The following is an 18403-nucleotide window of genomic DNA, read 5'->3' on the forward strand; positions in this document are numbered from 1 at the left end:
ATGGACTGAGACATGGAATATAATCATTCTCTTTGTCCATTTGTTGTTTCCCGATTCCCGATTTATGACGACTGACTAATTGAACAAACCAAATCAGTCTAGGCCCGGCCGAGCACTTACATTTGTCATCAACAAATCATCGAGGGGCCTACAAATATCGCTTTTATCCCGAAGTTAAAAGGAATGGATAAACTTCTACTAATATGGCTTGTTCTACTACTTGTTGAATCATACACAAAGGCACGTTTTATAACATCGAGTCACCAATGCGTTTTCGTGCAATCAATGTATAACCAACTCATAGTAACAACTCATATCTCTAGGTTTGAAGAATATAAGATATTATCGTCTCATGATCACTCATGATAAAATCCTTGAAGTGATTCCAATGAGCGCGGGTTGAATCCAATACTCAGAACTTATGAGCACTCATGAGTGTTGTAGCACCACCTTGTCCAACATCTTCGACCTCTACAAGCCCAACCCATGACAGTTTTGATTCATATCTACTTCCAACATATGACCGACTATGGATGGTTTGAATAACTTAGTCATTCAGAACAATGACCTAGTTATTCTGAAAGTGAAAACATGCAAAGTGAAACACAATAATAATCGAATCCAATATGGTCTCAGAACTTATGAATATAAATAAAACACCTTTTATTTATCACCATATGATTACACATTATTCATTGTATATTGTTTCAGCTATCAACTTTATTCTTGAATTAAAACAATAGTTGTCCCATGCTCCAAGCATGTACACTATGTTTTCTAAACACTAGTCATGCCATACACCAAGTATGCACACTATGTTTGTCTATGATCTTTACATTGTGAAATAAACCAATTGAACCATGATTCTAATTTCACACTCCCGAATTCTTATGGAAAATGCAGGAATTCCATATTCATGCCATTTACCGAAATCTGTTAGATTCTAAACTTATATGCACTGATTCTCTTGTAATGATTATGCACAAAGTCACAAAGACTTGACAGCAAACATTACATAGCATTCCAAAGGAGATCAACTCCTTGGATACATCCTTCTTGCATTAAGTTTCCTAATTTTACACAGATATATTGAACAACTTCCACCTTCCCATATTCCCATTTTGACTATCACATCTGAACAAGAGTTGCATCTTTTCAGAATATGTCAATATGGTCCTTCCAACAATTAACACTATACTTCCAACTGTCCCTGAGCAACCAATCTTTGGTAAACCTTAGATTGTCCTCAACAATTGCTTAATCCTTTTAGTCATATCCAATTCTAGACCTTTTCCCTTCTTAATGTCCCAGGCATTTGGAAAATTGTAGAAAGGATGAATATAGCACATGTAATCGATCCTATATCTGAAGCATATGGGACACGATTCATGATGTCTGACATAAAGACTAAACCAGCCTTTTGCTATAATATTTCCATTTCAATTTGTCAAGTTCTCATAATTCAGATTATGAAAAGGGATGTCATAATCATAATCGAATTTTAGAACGCAAATAATGGACCCATATATAGAATTTTCTTATGTTGAGCCATTCCAACATAACATTCATAATTATCATGCTCCAACTAACATGATGATTATTAGCATAACACTTATGCTCCCACTAGATTTGACATGTACTCAGAAATCAGCTGGACTTCTAGAAATCAATACTTTATTGACTTTCTTACCAAAGTTCATATTTCTGATACTAGATTGCTTTGATAAAGCTTTATCAATATCATACACCTTATCTTAGATAGCTCACAGGTGTGTCTAAACAATTTTAAGAACTATGAAAAGGGATGTCGTAATCACAGTCTCGATTGTTTAGACCTTTCCACTTCTGACAAGTCCATGTTAGTGTGTCAGTTAACCACACACGCTCCACTAATGACTTTAAGAATGCAAATATCACAATTTCAATCTAGCTAAAATCTACTTAGTGAAAGTGTTTCCTCACCATCATTTTCATGAATCGGAGAGAAACCTTATGACACTTAGATTTAATAGCGTATGTGTTCTTATCCATGTGAATTTGTCAAACCATAATCACAAGACTAGGTTAGTGACAAATCCTAACTCATATGGATTGAACTTGTGCAATCTTAAATTCTTGCCTCCTGGCAGCTCAAGGGCCTTCCATTGCTTCCAAATTCATGTGAAACCAATTGAGAACTCTAAGAACTCATATGCAAAGCCAACTTTAATTGGAATGGGCACAGAATATGTCAACACGATAGGTTATAAACCTCAAGTTGTGTGCTAGTGAAGACCTTCAGGTTTTATTCTTGATTAGTTCTTGAGACTTTCAAGACCTTTAAGACTCCCACTGTCCTCTGGACATATAAGACTTTCTTGTCATATATTCAAGATATAGTGTGGATTCTAATCAAGACAAACACTTCACACAATTGGCCTTAGTTGGTCTTTGTTTTATCCAAAACATCACAACTTACCAATTTCAAATGTACAAGAGTAGAAAACTTTTACTCTTACAATTGACAAGTGTTTTAAACCTTCTTTAAGACATGTCACTCAAGTTACAATTTTAGAGTATAACTCTAAGAATTGTTTTTGGAACGAAGTATGAATCATCTTCTTGATTTAACCACTTCAACAATTCATAACTCCTCTTCTTAACTATCAGAATGCACTTAGAGGATGAATTGTGATAAGCTCTTAAAATCATTAAGATGGTCTTAAAACATGATACTAAAGTACTCTCCCATCTTTTCAGATTTGAGAAACTTTTATCTTTCTGCCTATTTTGATTCTTCTTATTCGCTCTGCCAAACATTGGAACCTTTTCCAATGTCTCAGAATTACACTTAAGCTTGTAAGTATAACCATATTTACTGAGCTATAGTAAATTATGATGAATAGTCTTGTCGATCTTTTGTGGTGGACTTAACCAGTGAGAATGTGTACTCGATCCCTTAGTCCGTTACTTGACTCACACATCCATGTGAACAAGTTGTTAGTCTTAATTTTTCCAATGCTTGAAAGTTCTCATTCATCATGGTATACAACTTGCATGATTCCAAGTTTCTATCCAACTGAAACTTGGGTGATGAGAATCTTTCCTTATTTGGTAAATTTAGACATTACCACAAATGAAAGAATCAAATTCACTTTCCAATATTGCTATCAGTGGATTGTTATAAGCAACAATTTTCCACAAACGCCATTGTAAGGATACATAAAATAAATAAAATCAAAAATTTCCTTTTATTTTAAAACTTTGCGGAAAAACTTATCCTTACAATCCATATGAAAAGTTGTTGTTATCTATTCCTAAGCAATATATCATAACTCCTAAGAAGTAGCTCAAGAATCCGATCTTCAAACTATGCGATAGAAATCCATCTTCGTGATCATAATCTGCATATACTTCTTTTAAGTTTCAACACTTTTCCTTTGATTCTTAACCACCAACATGTGACTCAGTCACATCATGTAATAAGAAACTCAGAATAGAAACTTAGCAGAGTTAGATAGTGGACTTTACCTGAAGTAGAGTCAAACTTATTGACTTTAACATCCTTAGCTAAATTTGGCAGCTTCGCAACCAATGCCTGTTTCTTTGGCAATGGACCCTTGATAATGGGACTATCTCAGACTTAGCCTCTCTCTTTACCATTTGGTCAACTAAGTTGACTATGGCCGATCCCTTTCCATTGGGAAGAGAGAGCTTTACTGGATATCCCAGGTCATTATTGTCAATGTCCATAAAGTTTTAGGAAGTTGACCTTAGCAAATAGATAAGATCATTAAGGGTATTTTCATAGTCTGTTTCATAGGAGTCCCAAAGGAACTCACTATGTCACTTAGAAAGTAGTTGAGCCACCAACTATCTCAAGACTTTGACACCCAACTCTCCCGGCTTGTCAATATGTGACTACATCTCCAAGATGTGATCACACATAGACCTTTGTTTGCCAATAGGGCTTGAGTGACCTTAAACTTTTCAAGAACTTGTGGGTTAGGGAGAATGATTGGAGGAGGTGAAAGAAGTATGATTTCCATGGTACATCATCTTCATTTAGGAAAACTTATTTCAAAAGATTTGGGAAGATCATAGATGTCTAAACTAGACATCTTTTCGGAGATATTCAAGATAGTTGATTTAAAGTCCCCTAATATAGCACCCAATATGAAATATTAAGGCTAGGACCCAACACAATACTTTTATAACTTGGAAGAGGGATGCCGTAATCCAATCTATAAAATATTTGAAGGTAGGTGAATGACGATTCACCAATTTCCACCAAGATAAACGAAATGTATTATTAGGTTTTAATTGGTTTTGAAACTCCTAGATTCTTTTGAGATTCATTGAACTTTTCAATGGAATGTTTCAATCTTGAGTGTGCCCTTCAGGTTTTGTGACTGGGATGCCGAGGATCACAAAACAAGGTGTGAAGTAACCATACAAATTACTTGGTACTCTTAAGTGTTTACCCCTCAATCGATGTGCCGGTTAACCACACACGCTCCATCGATACTATGATAAACATTAAGTTACCCTTTGCCTACCTTTTTAAATACGAGTTAGTGTGCCGGTTAACCACACACGCTCCACTAACCGACTTAAACAAAGTGCAAAGTGTAATTTCGTGGGTTAGCACCTTATTCATATTTTCCTAAGTAACTAAGATTGGGTATTAATAAGAGTTTAGTTACTTAGTATTTATCATTAATACTTTTAATGAAGGGAGAATTATAGTCCTTGTCCTACCCATTCGGCTAACAACCCTCCACTAGTCAAGGAAGCGGTGGGTGATAGTGGCCACCCATTAAACTATCATTTTATAGGCAGCAACCTTATACCCCCCCTCCTCCCCTTATAGACCGGCTTTGTGAATGAAGCCTACTAACGGTAAGACTGACTTTACTCTTATACATACATACATATATATATACATATATATATATATATATATATATATATATATATATATATAATTAACTTATAATATTATAAAGTATAAGGGTTGAATTTTAACATTTAAAATTCTAAGGGCTAACTTGGAATTAAAGTATTCATAAGTGAAAAATTTTCAAATTCCAAAACTTGAGGGCAAGTTTTGAAACTATTCAAAACTAATTAATTCCATAACTTATGTGTTTAAAGTAGTTTTAATTAAAAAACTCTTCAAGTTCCATAACTTGAGGACAAGTTATGGAAGACTTTAAACTAATAAAAGAATGTAACTTTTCTTTATTTTGTAACTTATGGAATTAATTAAGGTTACATATTTTATTACTTAATGAAGTGACTCTTGAACCTCCACAACTTGAGGACAAGTTATGAAGTCATAAAATCATTTAATGAGAACAAGACTCTTCATTTTCTAACCTTTTCCATCTTTTATGAGTTTTAAGAAACTTGAATGTGACCTTTCATGTAACTTTAGGACAAGTTACACAAACACATTTTAGAATCATTTCTTAGATTAAAATGTATTGAAAACACATAATCAATTAACTTATCTATTAATCTAAGCAACTCATATGAACAAAGATAATTCACATCAATCTTTTTCATGTAGCTTCTCATAACTTTTAAACTAACACAAAATATGAATCTATTGACAATTATCTTTGAAATTGGATTAGAATGAAAAATACCACATCAAAAACAAGTTTATAAGTCCAAAACGGCTTAGGGTAATGTTCCTAGTCCATTTCTAGCCAAAAAAAACTCGAAAATATGATGTCTAGGGCTCCTACTCGTCGAGTGTATCAACCTACTCGACGAGTAGAATGATTTTCTTCATGGACTCGGCGAGTTCATCAGTGAACTCGGTGAGTCCAGTGCCTAGAAAGCTAGAAAATCGATTTTTTCAGCATTTTTCAGCAATTTGCATCAAGTATAATTGAAAACAAGCCTAGGCTCTGATACCATTGTTGGGTTTGAGCATTCTAACACTCCTAAGTGTACATGCAACCCTAAATACATTGGATCTATGTTTTCTCTATTATACATGCAAATATGAAATTTCCAAGGTATTCATCCTAACTAGCATAATAGCATTGATTCATATGAATATATCAAGTTAGAATTACATACCTCTTTGATGTAGAATGTCTTCATGAAGCTTGAGTGCCTAGTGCCCCAAGTGTGACACCTCAAATGGTTCACACAACACCAAATACACTTGGAATAGAATAGAGAGAAATCCACACTTCATGAAAATCGGCTAGCCCTTTCACATATAATCTAGTCGCCAATTTTGTCAACAATAAGATGCTTATATAGTTAGTGACAATTAGGGTGAACCCTAATTGTCATGGATTTCCATTTCCTTGGATCCATGGGTTCAAATATACCATGGAGCATCCATGGAGCATCTTATGGGTTTTAGCCCAGCTTGACAATCCATGGAGCATTAGCCCACTATACAAGTATGGATGATTTACACAATCAACTCATATATTTAATTAGTCTTCTTTTGATCACTTAATTAATCCTAGATTAATTCTTGATCAATACTAATTAAATAATCTTATTAATATATTATAACTTATAATATATTAACCAACCTTAAGTGTTATTTCTCTCATTTTAGTCTATCCAAATGCATGATGCCATGCAACCCAAATGGACCATGTCGGGTCGAGTCAAGTCTTACCAATTATAGTTATGGACTTAGACATTAATCCAACAGATTCAATGACATGGGATGATTTTACGACCAGATTTCAAGCTGAGTTCGCGCCAGTGATTGAGGTGCTGCAGCTGGCATGGGATTTTCAGGACCTTCACCAGACTACTGAGATGGTGGATGAGATCATCGCGATGTTCCGTGAGAGGGTGCTATTTGTTCCACATTATGTGGCGGATGAGGAGATGAAGAATGCAAGGTACTATGAGATACTGAGGAGTGACATTCGACAGTTTGTGATCTAATCCAGTTGCAGGACACTGGAGGATATGATTACGAGAGCTAGGGAGAAGGAGATTGATCTTGAGATGGAGAGGAAGAGGAAGCCAGATCAGGCTCAGGTTTCAGGGAGTTCGGGCAAGAGGCCCAAGGTATTCGATTCTAGATTGAGAGGTAAAGCAAGGCTGCAGCCATTGTGGCAAGTGCGGCAAGATGCACGACAGGACGTGCAGGGTGGGTGGTTCTAGCTGCTTCAAGTGCAATCGGGTGGGTCATATTAGCATGGATTATACTGCTACTACCACCACCAGTAGCCCGTTATCTGATCTGATTTACTTCCATTGCAATCAGACTATCATAGGGGCCACAAGAAGACCCATTGTCTGAGTTTGACTGCAGTAGGATAGATGGCAGGACTCGCTCCTGCGACTATACAGATCACCGATGGCCTCCCGGGCAAGACGGGTGTGCTTTTGGTGAAGAGTATAGCTTTTCCGTTGATGGCCGAGGAGGCTCGTGTGGCACCTGATGTGGTGATGGGTACATATGTTCTCCTTATCTCTTTAATTATATTTAATTGCTTGCTTATATTCATGTGTTTTATTTTAAGATTGTTCTTTGTGAACGGTATTTCTGCATTGGTATTGTTTGATTCGGGGCTACCATATTCTTTGTATCGCTTGCGCTTAGCAAGAGGTTTGTCGGAGCTCCAGGGGAGTTGGATTGTCCTTTAGATGTTGATATTGCAGATGATCGATCTGTCCGGGTAGCGAGGGTTCATCGGGGTTGTATCCTTCAGATGTTCATTGAGTAGTATCTAATTGATTTAGTTCCCATTCCTTTGCGCGGGAACAAGGTTATCGTGGGTATGGATTGGTTGACCCCCAATGGGGTGGTGATCGATTGTGAACACCAGTTAGTTTGGATTCGAACCCCAAGTTGGAGAGAGTTAGTGGTTCAGGGAAAGAGAGCTCAGCATGGGCCGATTTTATGTTCAGCAGCAAGGGTCGGATGCTATCTTCATCAGGGTTGTTCTGGATTCGTCGCCTATGTTATGGATACCTGGGATAAGGGTAAGGCGACTGTGGATGATGTGTCGATTGTGTGAGAGTATCCGAATGTGTCTCCTGAGGATTTTCTTGGGATACCTCCGGAGAGGCAGATGGAGTTTAGGATTGACCTGGTTGATGGTGTGGCTCCGATAGCCAAGGGACTATATCGGTTAACTCCTCTAGAGATGTAGGATTTGTCTACACAGCTGCAGGAGTTATTAGACAAAGGGGTTCATTCGACCGAGCAGTTTGCCATGGGGAACACCGATCATATTCGTGAAAAAGAAGGATAGGTCTCATCGGATGTGCATTGACTACCGGGAGCTGAATAAGCTAATGGTGAAGAACCGCTACCCACTCACGAGGTGTAACACCCCAAAGCTTGGAAAGCCAAGAAAAGAAAGAAAACCTCAAGTTTAGGGGAGACTCGGCGAGTCCATGGAGGGACTCGGCGAGTCCGAGCGGGATCCGGGTTGTGGTGAAAGCGACCGACTCGGCGAGTCGGCCAAGGAGACTCAACGAGTTGGGTCTGATCGAGGAAAACCCTAAATCCGGGACTTGGAGCCTATTTAAGCGTCTCATTCTCTTTCCTAGGGTTCCTTTACTGCCTTTCTACCTCAGAACACCAAACCCTAGCCGCCATATCCGTTTTTGAGCTAGATCTTGCCTTGAAGAGTGCACTAAAGCTTGGAGGAGGAAGAAAGACATTGGAGGTGCAAGAAGGGACTGTAGATCTGGGATTGAGGAGTCATTTCAGACCAATTGGAGCTCGGAGAGCTAGAGGAGCAGCGGTTCAGGGGATTGTCGAGTAGCAGCCAGAGGTTTATCAGCAGGGCTCAGCAGTTCAGGTGAGTCTCCTTCCAGTAGGAATGGGTCTAAGGCCACAATGCCGGCCCGTTTAGCTAGCAGTAGTTTTCGGATGTTGATCTGATATAGTAGTTAGTATGTTTGATGCCTTCGTGGCTCAGACAGGATTTATGTGTTATGTGTTCCGGGCTACGGCCCGAAGTAGTATGCAGTATACGTGTGTTCATGCTAGTTGATATGTTTATGTTATGTTCTGTTCAGTTAGCCCGGACTTCGGTCCGATGCAGGGGACAAGGTCCCAGTTAGTCTGGACTTCGGTCTGATGCAGGGGCAAGGCCCCAGTTAGCCCGGACTTCGGTCCGATGCAGAGGACAAGGTCCCAGTTAGTCCGGACTTCGGTCCAATGCAGGGGACAAGGTCCCAGTTAGCCCGGACTTCGGCCCGATGCAGGGGACAAGGTCCCAGTTAGTCCGGACTTCGGTCCGATGCAGGGGACAAGGTCCCAGTCAGTTTCCGGACTTCGTTCCGATGCAGGGGGCAAGGCCCCAGTTAGTCCGGACTTCGGTCTGATGCAGTGGGCAAGGCCCAATATGTGCTTTATATGTTTTTGTGTGGTATGTGGTAGATTGGGGGAGCTCACTAAGCTTCGTGCTTACGGTTTTCAGTTTTGGTTTCAGGTACTCGGTTTTCAAAAGAGGAGCTCGGGAAGATTGCAGAGCACACACCATAGTCAGTTAGCCTGGGAATGTTTGACTCTGATAATGATATTATGTTTTGAATTTAATACTCAAAAGTTATGTTTGACTTATGATACGTTGTTATAAATCTATTTTTAGTAATGTTTAAAAGAAATTTTTAGTCATGATTTTTGGGTCGTTATAAGTTGGTATCAGAGCCTTGGTTTGAGAGATTCGGGCGCACTCCTGAGTGTGTTTGAACTCAAACTAAGGAAGTGGTATATAGTTTTCAAAAGAAAAATCGTAGTTACAAAAGAATTTTGAGAAAAGAAAACAATTTTTAGAAAAAGCAAAAAGATTTTTGAAAAGAGAAAAGGGTGTGGTGCATGCAATCAGCCGAGCTCAAGTAAGTACTCCCAATTTACCCATACAAGTTATATTATGATTATCAGTATCGGTTTTAGTTTCAGTTTCAGTTCCAGCTTCAGTAGAACAGCATGCTAGAATAGGACTAAGGATCTAGGATGATGCCTTATGTGCCTGCTTTATGTGTTCAGCTTTATGAGAATTGCATGCTAGTATTGAGTAGACAGCAGTAGGATAGCCTATTTAGGTTATGCCTGGTAGCACGAGCTTAGCATTGTATGCTAGTGTAGTTTCTCGTTATGAGAATAGTTTTGCCTGAGCATGTCTCCTTTATCCGAATGATGCTTGCTTTGTGCTTTGTGGGACTCCGAGTGGTGGGATTTAGCCATTAGGTGAATACGTCACATCACATGTGAGCAGGGTTAAATAATCTCAGAGTGCTGGATTTGGCCCTACTGCGCAGCTCTCGTTTGAGTCCAACCGTTGTAGGGACGAGACTTTTACTCGAAGGATTATCCAAGCCTCATTACATGTGATGGTATTCAGGTGGTGGCTAATTGGCATAACAAGGAGGCCTTCAGCAGCTGAGGACTGGTTTGAGTAGAGTCAGAGATTCCCTAGGGCAAGCCTAGGATGAGAGTAGCAGAGATCAGTTGAAGAGTAAAGGGGACTTGGTGGAGTTGAGGTAACTCTTGAGGAAAGTACGGATAGATGTGGAAGGTAGTAGGGGCCCATACTACTGAAAGCAGAGGATCCGTATTCGATTCAAGAGGGGCCAAGGCAAAATCAAGGAACTAGTAGAGTATGCGAGAAATTCCTCAGCAGTAGTATGTAAATTGATCAGGATTTTGTTATATTTTCAGCATGGTGACGTTGCGCGAGATACCAGTTAGTAGTTCAGGTGTCGAGGAGGGGTCTGGCTCGGGCTTCAGAGCTGGGCAGCTTGATGATCAGATGAGGGATTTCATTTCCGCAGAGATTACGCGCAACATCATTGATCAGACTCCAGTGATTTTCGGTTCGGTTAGAGAGGCCATTGTGGAGCTCATGGACAGTCATCTTGAGGCCTTTAAGGCCGGGTTAGTTTCAGGACAGATTGGGGCTCGTCTAGGTCCCGCATCTTATGGAGTTCAGGGATCCATCAGGGAGGGAGATCCCATTTCTAGTTCCTGCCATCAGGGGGCAGGGGTGAGTGGGGAATTTTGTCTCCAAGAGAGACCATTGCATGATTGGATAGTTAAGGAAGTTTCGCGAGCCATTCGCGAGGATCTGCCCGACATGGTCGTGAGGATCACTGATAGATTGATAGCGAGGCTTCAGGATCAGACATCTGTTGTTCAGTTAGCAGGCGTTGCCGTTGGGGTAACGAATGAGCGAGAGTCGGGCAGGGAGTCAGAAGGGAAAAGGAAAATTGATGAGACTCAGGTAGCCACAGGTTCGGGTAAGAGGCCCAAGGGTCCAGATTTGAGGACGAGGAACTATCAGAGCCGCAGTCGATGCGGGAAGTGCGGAAGGACGCACATGGGTGTGTGTAGGCGTAGAAGCGGTGGCGATGCTGGGTGTTTCAAGTGCGGCCAGATTGGTCATTTTAGCAGAGACTGTGTTGTTACCATCGCCCAGGGGCTTGATCCGTTATGTTTCCATTGCAGTCAGAGGGGCCACAAGAAGGCCCACTGTCCGAGTTTGTATCCAGCAGGGCAGGTGCCAGCTCCTGCCCTTGGGACTTCGAGTACCGCCAGCAGTTGTCGAGGCCGGGCAAGGGTGCCTACGGCTCAGAGCCAAGTTTTCCGGTAGATTTCAGCAGGGATTCGAGCAGCACTGAGTAATGAAGGTACGTAACTTTTGTTTTTCTGTCAGCTTATGTCATGATTATATTGTTATGGTTCTGCATCAAATTGTGGTATAAGTGTTGTGTTATAGTGTGGCTTGCTTGTGATTATGTTATATGCCATTTGCATACCTCGGATAATTGGTTGGTAGTTAGGGAATGTGCTCTTATGGAGAAGGTTCCGGAGGATGCAGTAACTGTAGCATGGTTGAGAGAGATTTGGTTCGTTTCACTAGTTTGGAGTGGTTAGTGATTGGGATGGATTGGTTAAATTCCTACCTGGCAGGCTTGGGTTCCCTAGTAGATGTTCCGGAATGGTAGTGAAGATCAGGATCTCTTTTGAGTGTGAAGCAGCAAGGGGTAAGCAGGATCGAAGTGGGGGAGAACCCTCCGAGTATTCATGGATAAGAGACACGTAGACCCAGAATGAGTGCGCAGCCTCCGAGAAGAAATGGTAGTAGCACAGTGATGGATGGATTGAGAAGTTCAGAATTGGGAGTTCGAGAACTTTTCCCAGCAGCTAGTTCATGTAATCGAGATGGTTAGAAGCTGGTTGGGAATCCAGGAATGGAGGACCACCTGTCGGACGCATGAAAGTCGGAATGAGGATCCTGAGAACGGGTATCAAGAGATGTTTTCGTATTAGTAGCCAGTGTCTGAGGCGGCATGCAGGTTGCGTAGATTCGGGAGTTGGGAGGTTGGAAACTTCCCAACAATAACTTCTTGTATCCGGACTAATAGACGGTTGGTTTGGGAACCAAGCCGAAGAATTCCTCGACGAAGCGCTAAGTATATCAAGGATATAAGATGTCGAGGATGATGCAGAATTCAAAGACTAAGTGCTGGTTTGAGAAATCGGGATGAGGAATCACTAGCGGAACTAGGGATAGTCAGGATGTCCTCGGGATAGAGTAGTAGTAGTGGTGTTGTAAGTCTGCGGGGGTAGCCGTAGCATTCACTAGTAGCCATATAGTACTAGAGAGTTGTAAGTCCGCGAGCGTAGTCGCAGCCTTTATCAGATTGGTAGGTGGCATGATCGCGTGTTGGACGCGGAAAAGTAGTAGTACCCACCAGTTCTATTACAGCAGTGAGGATATGGGAATCCACGGGTTAGATTTCGGATTTCCCAAATGGTTCAGTGATGGCTAAGTCAGCAATTTTGGCTATAGAACGTTGCATCAGTTATGAGATCAGAGTAGTAGTGGACCGTTGGGGTTCGGGTATGTTAAGGGCTACCGTCAGTCTGGGAGCCATCATGATGTTAGTCGTGGAATTGATGATGTCAGGATGTGACGTATGGACCCGATCGGTTGGATCGGAAGATTGTTAGAGCCGCAGTGACAGGATAACTAGTGAAAACTAGCTCCAGAGAAAGATTTTGTTCAGAAGTCGTAGAAGCGACTAAGTGAGGAGTCCCTTGACTCCACAGTTGGGTTGGAGTTCAATGTTTCAGGCAGCTCAGTGTTTCAGCCAGTTCAGTGTTTCAGGCAGCTCAGCGTTTCAAGCAGTTTAGTGTTTCAGGCATGTTCATTATTGCAGGCAGTTCAGTGTTTGGAAGGTTCAGGGTTTTGGGTCAGTAGTGTATTTGTGTTGGAATGCAAGTGCTGACGGTATAGTTGGTTGATTTGGAAATGGCAAGTACCTCTCAGCAGGATCAGTTGAGCCTTTTGCCGAGTATAAGTGATCTGTAAGGATAGCTAGGCAGGTAGCTTTTCATTCAGGAGGGAAGGCTCGAGTTAGTAGGAGATGAGTAATCAGGTTGTGGTGAAAGCGACCGACTCGGCGAGTCGGCCAAGGAGACTCGACGAGTTGGGTCTGATCGAGGAAAACCCTAAATCCGGGACTTGGAGCCTATTTAAGCGTCTCATTCTCTTTCCTAGGGTTCCTTTACTGCCTTTCTACCTCAGAACACCAAACCCTAGCCGCCATATCCGTTTTTGAGCTAGATCTTGCCTTGAAGAGTGCACTAAAGCTTGGAGGAGGAAGAAAGACCTTGGAGGTGCAAGAAGGGACTGTAGATCTGGGATTGAGGAGTCATTTCAGACCAATTGGAGCTCGGAGAGCTAGAGGAGCAGCGGTTCAGGGGATTGTCGAGTAGCAGCCAGAGGTTTATCAGCAGGGCTCAGCAGTTCAGGTGAGTCTCCTTCCAGTAGGAATGGGTCTAAGGCCACAATGCCGGCCCGTTTAGCTAGCAGTAGTTTTCGGATGTTGATCTGATATAGTAGTTAGTATGTTTGATGCCTTCGTGGCTTAGACAGGATTTATGTGTTATGTGTTCCGGGCTACGGCCCGAAGTAGTATGCAGTATACGTGTGTTCATGCTAGTTGATATGTTTATGTTATGTTCTGTTCAGTTAGCCCGGACTTCGGTCCGATGCAGGGGACAAGGTCCCAGTTAGTCCGGACTTCGGTCCGATGCAGGGGGCAAGGCCCCAGTTAGCCCGGACTTCGGTCCGATGCAGGGGACAAGGTCCCAGTTAGTCCGGACTTCGGTCCGATGCAGGGGACAAGGTCCCAGTTAGCCCGGACTTCGGTCCGATGCAGGGGACAAGGTCCCAGTTAGTCCGGACATCGGTCCGATGCAGGGGACAAGGTCCCATTCAGTTTCCGGACTTCGGTCCGATGCAGGGGGCAAGGCCCCAGTTAGTCCGGACTTCGGTCTGATGCAGTGGGCAAGGCCCAATATGTGCTTTATATGTTTTTGTGTGGTATGTGGTAGATTGGGGGAGCTCACTAAGCTTCGTGCTTACGGTTTTCAGTTTTGGTTTCAGGTACTCGGTTTTCAAAAGAGGAGCTCGGGAAGATTGCAGAGCACACACCATAGTCAGTTAGCCTGGGAATGTTTGACTCTGATAATGATATTATGTTTTGAATTTAATACTCAAAAGTTATGTTTGACTTATGATACGTTGTTATAAATCTATTTTTAGTAATGTTTAAAAGAAATTTTTAGTCATGATTTTTGGGTCGTTATACGAGGATTGATGATTTATTCGACCAGCTTAATGGTGCATCATGGTTTTCCAAGATTGATATGTTTTCGGGTTACCACTAGATGAGGGTTAGAGAGGAGAATGTACATAAGATGGCCTTCTGGACTCTCTTTGGTCATTACGAGTTCGTGGTGATGCCCTTCAGGCTCACCAATGCTCCAACCACGTTCATGGACCCCATAAACCGCATATGCAGACTGATGTTGGATCGGTATGTAATTGTATTCATGGATGATATCCTAGTCTACTCCAAGACCCAGGAGTTGCATGAGGAGCTCTTAAGAGAGGTTTTGGAGACTTTGAGGAAGTAGAGACTTTTCGCAAAGTTCTCCAAGTGTGAGTTCTGGTTGCACGAAGTGTACTTTCTGGGGCACCTTGTCAACCAGAATGGTATATGGTCGATCTGGCCAAGGTCGAGGCCAGGATGAGGTGGGAGGTTCCAAACTCTCTATCTGAGATTTGAAGTTTCCTTGGTTTAGCAGGTTACTATCGGAGATTCATCCAGGATTTCTCCGATATAGCGGTTCTGTTGACCCGATTGACGAAGAAGACCATAACTTTTTGTTGGGGGCCTGAGCAGTAGGCAACTTTTGAGACCTAGAGATAGAGACTATGCAAGGCACTGATTTTAATCCATTTGGAGGGTATTGAGCATTTTATTGTTTATTGTGATGCATCGATCACGGGTTTGGGTTAAGTTCTGATGCAGAGGGGTCGCATCATCGCTTACGCCTCGAGGCAGCTGAAGCCTCATGAGGTGAACTATCTGATGCATGATTTAGAGCTGGGGGTTAATGTTTTCACCCTCAAGATTTGGCGACAATACCTCCTTGGGGTGTGCGGTATCATTTACATGGATCACAAGAGCCCGAGGCATCTGATGGATCAGTTGAATCTGAATGTGAGGCAGCATCGGTGGTTTGATGTGGTGAAGGATTATGATTGTGAGATCCTTTACATTCCGGGGAAGGCCAATTTGGTGGCCGATGCTCTCATCCTCAAGGCGGTCACGACTCCTATCAGGGATATTTTTTTGAGGATAATTATGATTACTCCGCTATTAGAGCGGATTCGTAAGGCTCAGATCGAGGCTATGAAGTAAGAGCACAGGAAGAGTGAGCGCATTGTGGGTCACCCAGTCAGGTGGCTTCCTTTGATTATGATATCTGAAGGTTGTTGACTCTTCATCAGAGAGTTTCGGTTCCTTATTGGGGTGGTGTGCGTCAAGTTCTGATGGAGGAGGCGCACAAGTCGATGTTCTCCATTCATACCGAGGTGATGAAGATGTATAGATATCTTTTTCCTAATTGTTGGTGGCCCTGCATTAAGTGGGATATGGCTTGGTATGTGGAGAGGTGCTTGACTTGCAGGAATGTCAAGGTCGGGCATCAGCGTCCCGACGGCAAGATGCAGCCGCTGGATATTCCCATTTGGAAATGGGAGGAGATTACCATGGATTTCATTACAAAGGTGCCTCGGACTGCATGTGGAGTGGATTTGATTTGGGTTATCGTGGATCGATTGACCAAAATCATGCATTTTATCCCGATTCAGGAGAGTATCTTTGCGGAGAAGTTGGTTGAGGTATACATTAGGGAGGTTGTAGCATGGCATGGGGTGCCGATTTTGGTGGTTTCAGACAGGGATGTCCGGTTCACTTATAGATTTTGGAAGAGGTTCCATGACGATTTGGGTACTCATCTCCACTTCAACATAACATTCCATACACAGAATGACAGTCAGAGCGAGCTGACCATTCAGACCTTGGAGGATATGCTTCGGGCGTGTGCTTTGGACTTCGGTGGGAGTTGGTATACGTATCTTTTGTTAGCGGAATTTTCTTATAACAACAGTTATCATGTCATCATCGATCGACCTCCTTGGAGATGCTTTATGGGAGGAAATGCAGGACCCCAATTTGTTGGGGTGAGGTCAGTCAGCGAGTCATGGGGAGTACCGACATGGTACTCAAGACCACTGAGTTGATAAAGCAGGTTTGGAGTAGACTCCAGACAGCTCAGAGTTGGCAGAAGAGTTATGTCGATAGACGCCGATCAGATATAGAGTTCCATGTTGGGGACATGGTTCTATTGAAGATGTCACCTTGGAAAGGTGTCATCCAATTCAGGAGGAGGGGCAAACTGGGATCCAGGTATATCAATACTATCAGGGTTTTGGCCAGGGTGGGTCGGGTTGCATATTGCCTGGATCCTCCAAAGGAGCTCAATCAGATCCATAGCACATTCCACGTCCCTTGGTTGCAGAAGTGTTTAGTGGATGATTCTATAGTGGTTCCATTAGAGGATATTCTGGTGGATTACCGCCTAAATTATATTGAAAGATCGGTGGCGATTCTTGATCGGAAGACGAAAACCTTGAGGAACAAGGTTGTTGAGTTAGTAAAAGTCTGGTGCCAACATCGCAAGGGAACAGAATGGACGTGCATGCCAGAGGAAGAGAAGAGGGAGCACTGCCCAGATTTATTTGGTGTTATGGACTTCGAGGATGAAGCCTGATTCAAGTGGGGGAGAATTGTAACATTCAAGTTTGGGTAAGTTCCTCTGTTAGTCTCGAATGCTCAATTGTTTTCAATGTGGTCTTTTTCTAGTATGCGGGGCGTACTCTATGAGTACACTTAGCGTACTAGCCTTCTGATGGTCGTGGATTCCACCCACGTACGCTAGGCGTACGTGGAGTACGCATGGCGTACGCAGGTCTAGGACAAACCCAAAAAATTAGGTTTTGTGCCCTATTTAAACATCTTAAACTCATCTCTTGGTCATTTTAGACCAACCTCCATATCTTATAAACCCTAATTTCACCCCTTAGCCATTGTTTTGGTGCTTTTAAGCTCTTGTGAAGAATTTTGGTGTGTTCTTGTGCATTTTGAAGTGGTAGAAGGAGATTAAAGACGCATTCCTAGGAGTGGATCTTATAATCCAGAATTAGCATCATCATTTCAAGCCATTTGAGGTATAAAGCTATTATCTTGACAACTCCTTATGTAGATCAAGTTTGGGTTTTTTATGGCTTATTTTGGTCCCTTTTGATTGGTCCTTGTGAGTAAAGGTTGTTTCAGAAGCGTATCCCTTAGATATGGACGTTTTAGGGTTCCCTTGTGCATAAAAATGCAAAATTTATGGTGTATCTTGACCCATGCATGTACTAAGACCTTTGTTAAGCTCTTTTTAAGCTCTTGAGCCCCATTAAGCCATGCATGCATGTAAAGTTGTCAACTTTACTTGATAAGTCACCTTTAGGGACCAGATCTCAGAGTTTGCATAAAGGACTTAGCGGGTTAAGTGCTTAATGGAGTAAGTTGGCACACTGGGGAGTACGCAGGGCGTACCTAGCTGGTATGTTGCGTGTACTAGCCCAAATGGAGTATGCTAATGATACGAACTGAGTACACCCTGTGTACGAGTTGAGTACGCCCCACGTACTCAGAAGATGGGCCTTTAGGCTTAGCGTCCTCGATATTGAGCCATAGTTTGGATTTGGAAGTTTGGGCCTAGTTAGGGCATTAAACCTTTGTTTTCGGATTTGGGCTAACATGTTGGGCTTTCTTGGTTTTTAGGTACATGATGGGTTTTAGGCCAAATTCGGAAGATTGGGCCATATATTGGGCTTTAGGAATTGGGCCTTTGAATGGTCGAGTTGGGCCTTGGTTTGGGCCAAGTTAGATAAAGGATAAATTGATCTTTTACCCTAGTGATGGGCCTAATAGCTTATACTTTTGGTATGGGTTGGAATCCAATTAATAATTGGATGTTATTGATTTTGATAGCACG

The 18403-nt window shown here is 42.2% G+C and overlaps 1 protein-coding gene across 1 annotated transcript; it reads left to right on the forward strand.

Moving 5' to 3' along the window:
• Nucleotides 1-16573: 16573 nt before the first annotated feature.
• LOC145098879 (uncharacterized) lies at nucleotides 16574-17128 on the forward strand. The gene has a single exon (XM_079036475.1). The coding sequence runs from the start codon at nucleotides 16574-16576 to the stop codon at nucleotides 17126-17128; it is 555 nt and encodes a 184-aa protein (XP_078892601.1).
• The last annotated feature ends 1275 nt before the right edge of the window (nucleotides 17129-18403 follow it).

Source organism: Lactuca serriola, chromosome 4 (assembly GCF_051521515.1).
Source record: "Lactuca serriola cultivar US96UC23 chromosome 4, Lser_US96UC23_V15, whole genome shotgun sequence".
Lineage (NCBI taxonomy): Eukaryota > Viridiplantae > Streptophyta > Magnoliopsida > Asterales > Asteraceae > Lactuca > Lactuca serriola.

Bases quoted from the DNA above. Each gene is read 5' to 3' on its own strand.
- LOC145098879 (XM_079036475.1), top strand. From the start codon at position 16,574: ATGGTACTCAAGACCACTGAGTTGATAAAGCAGGTTTGGAGTAGACTC.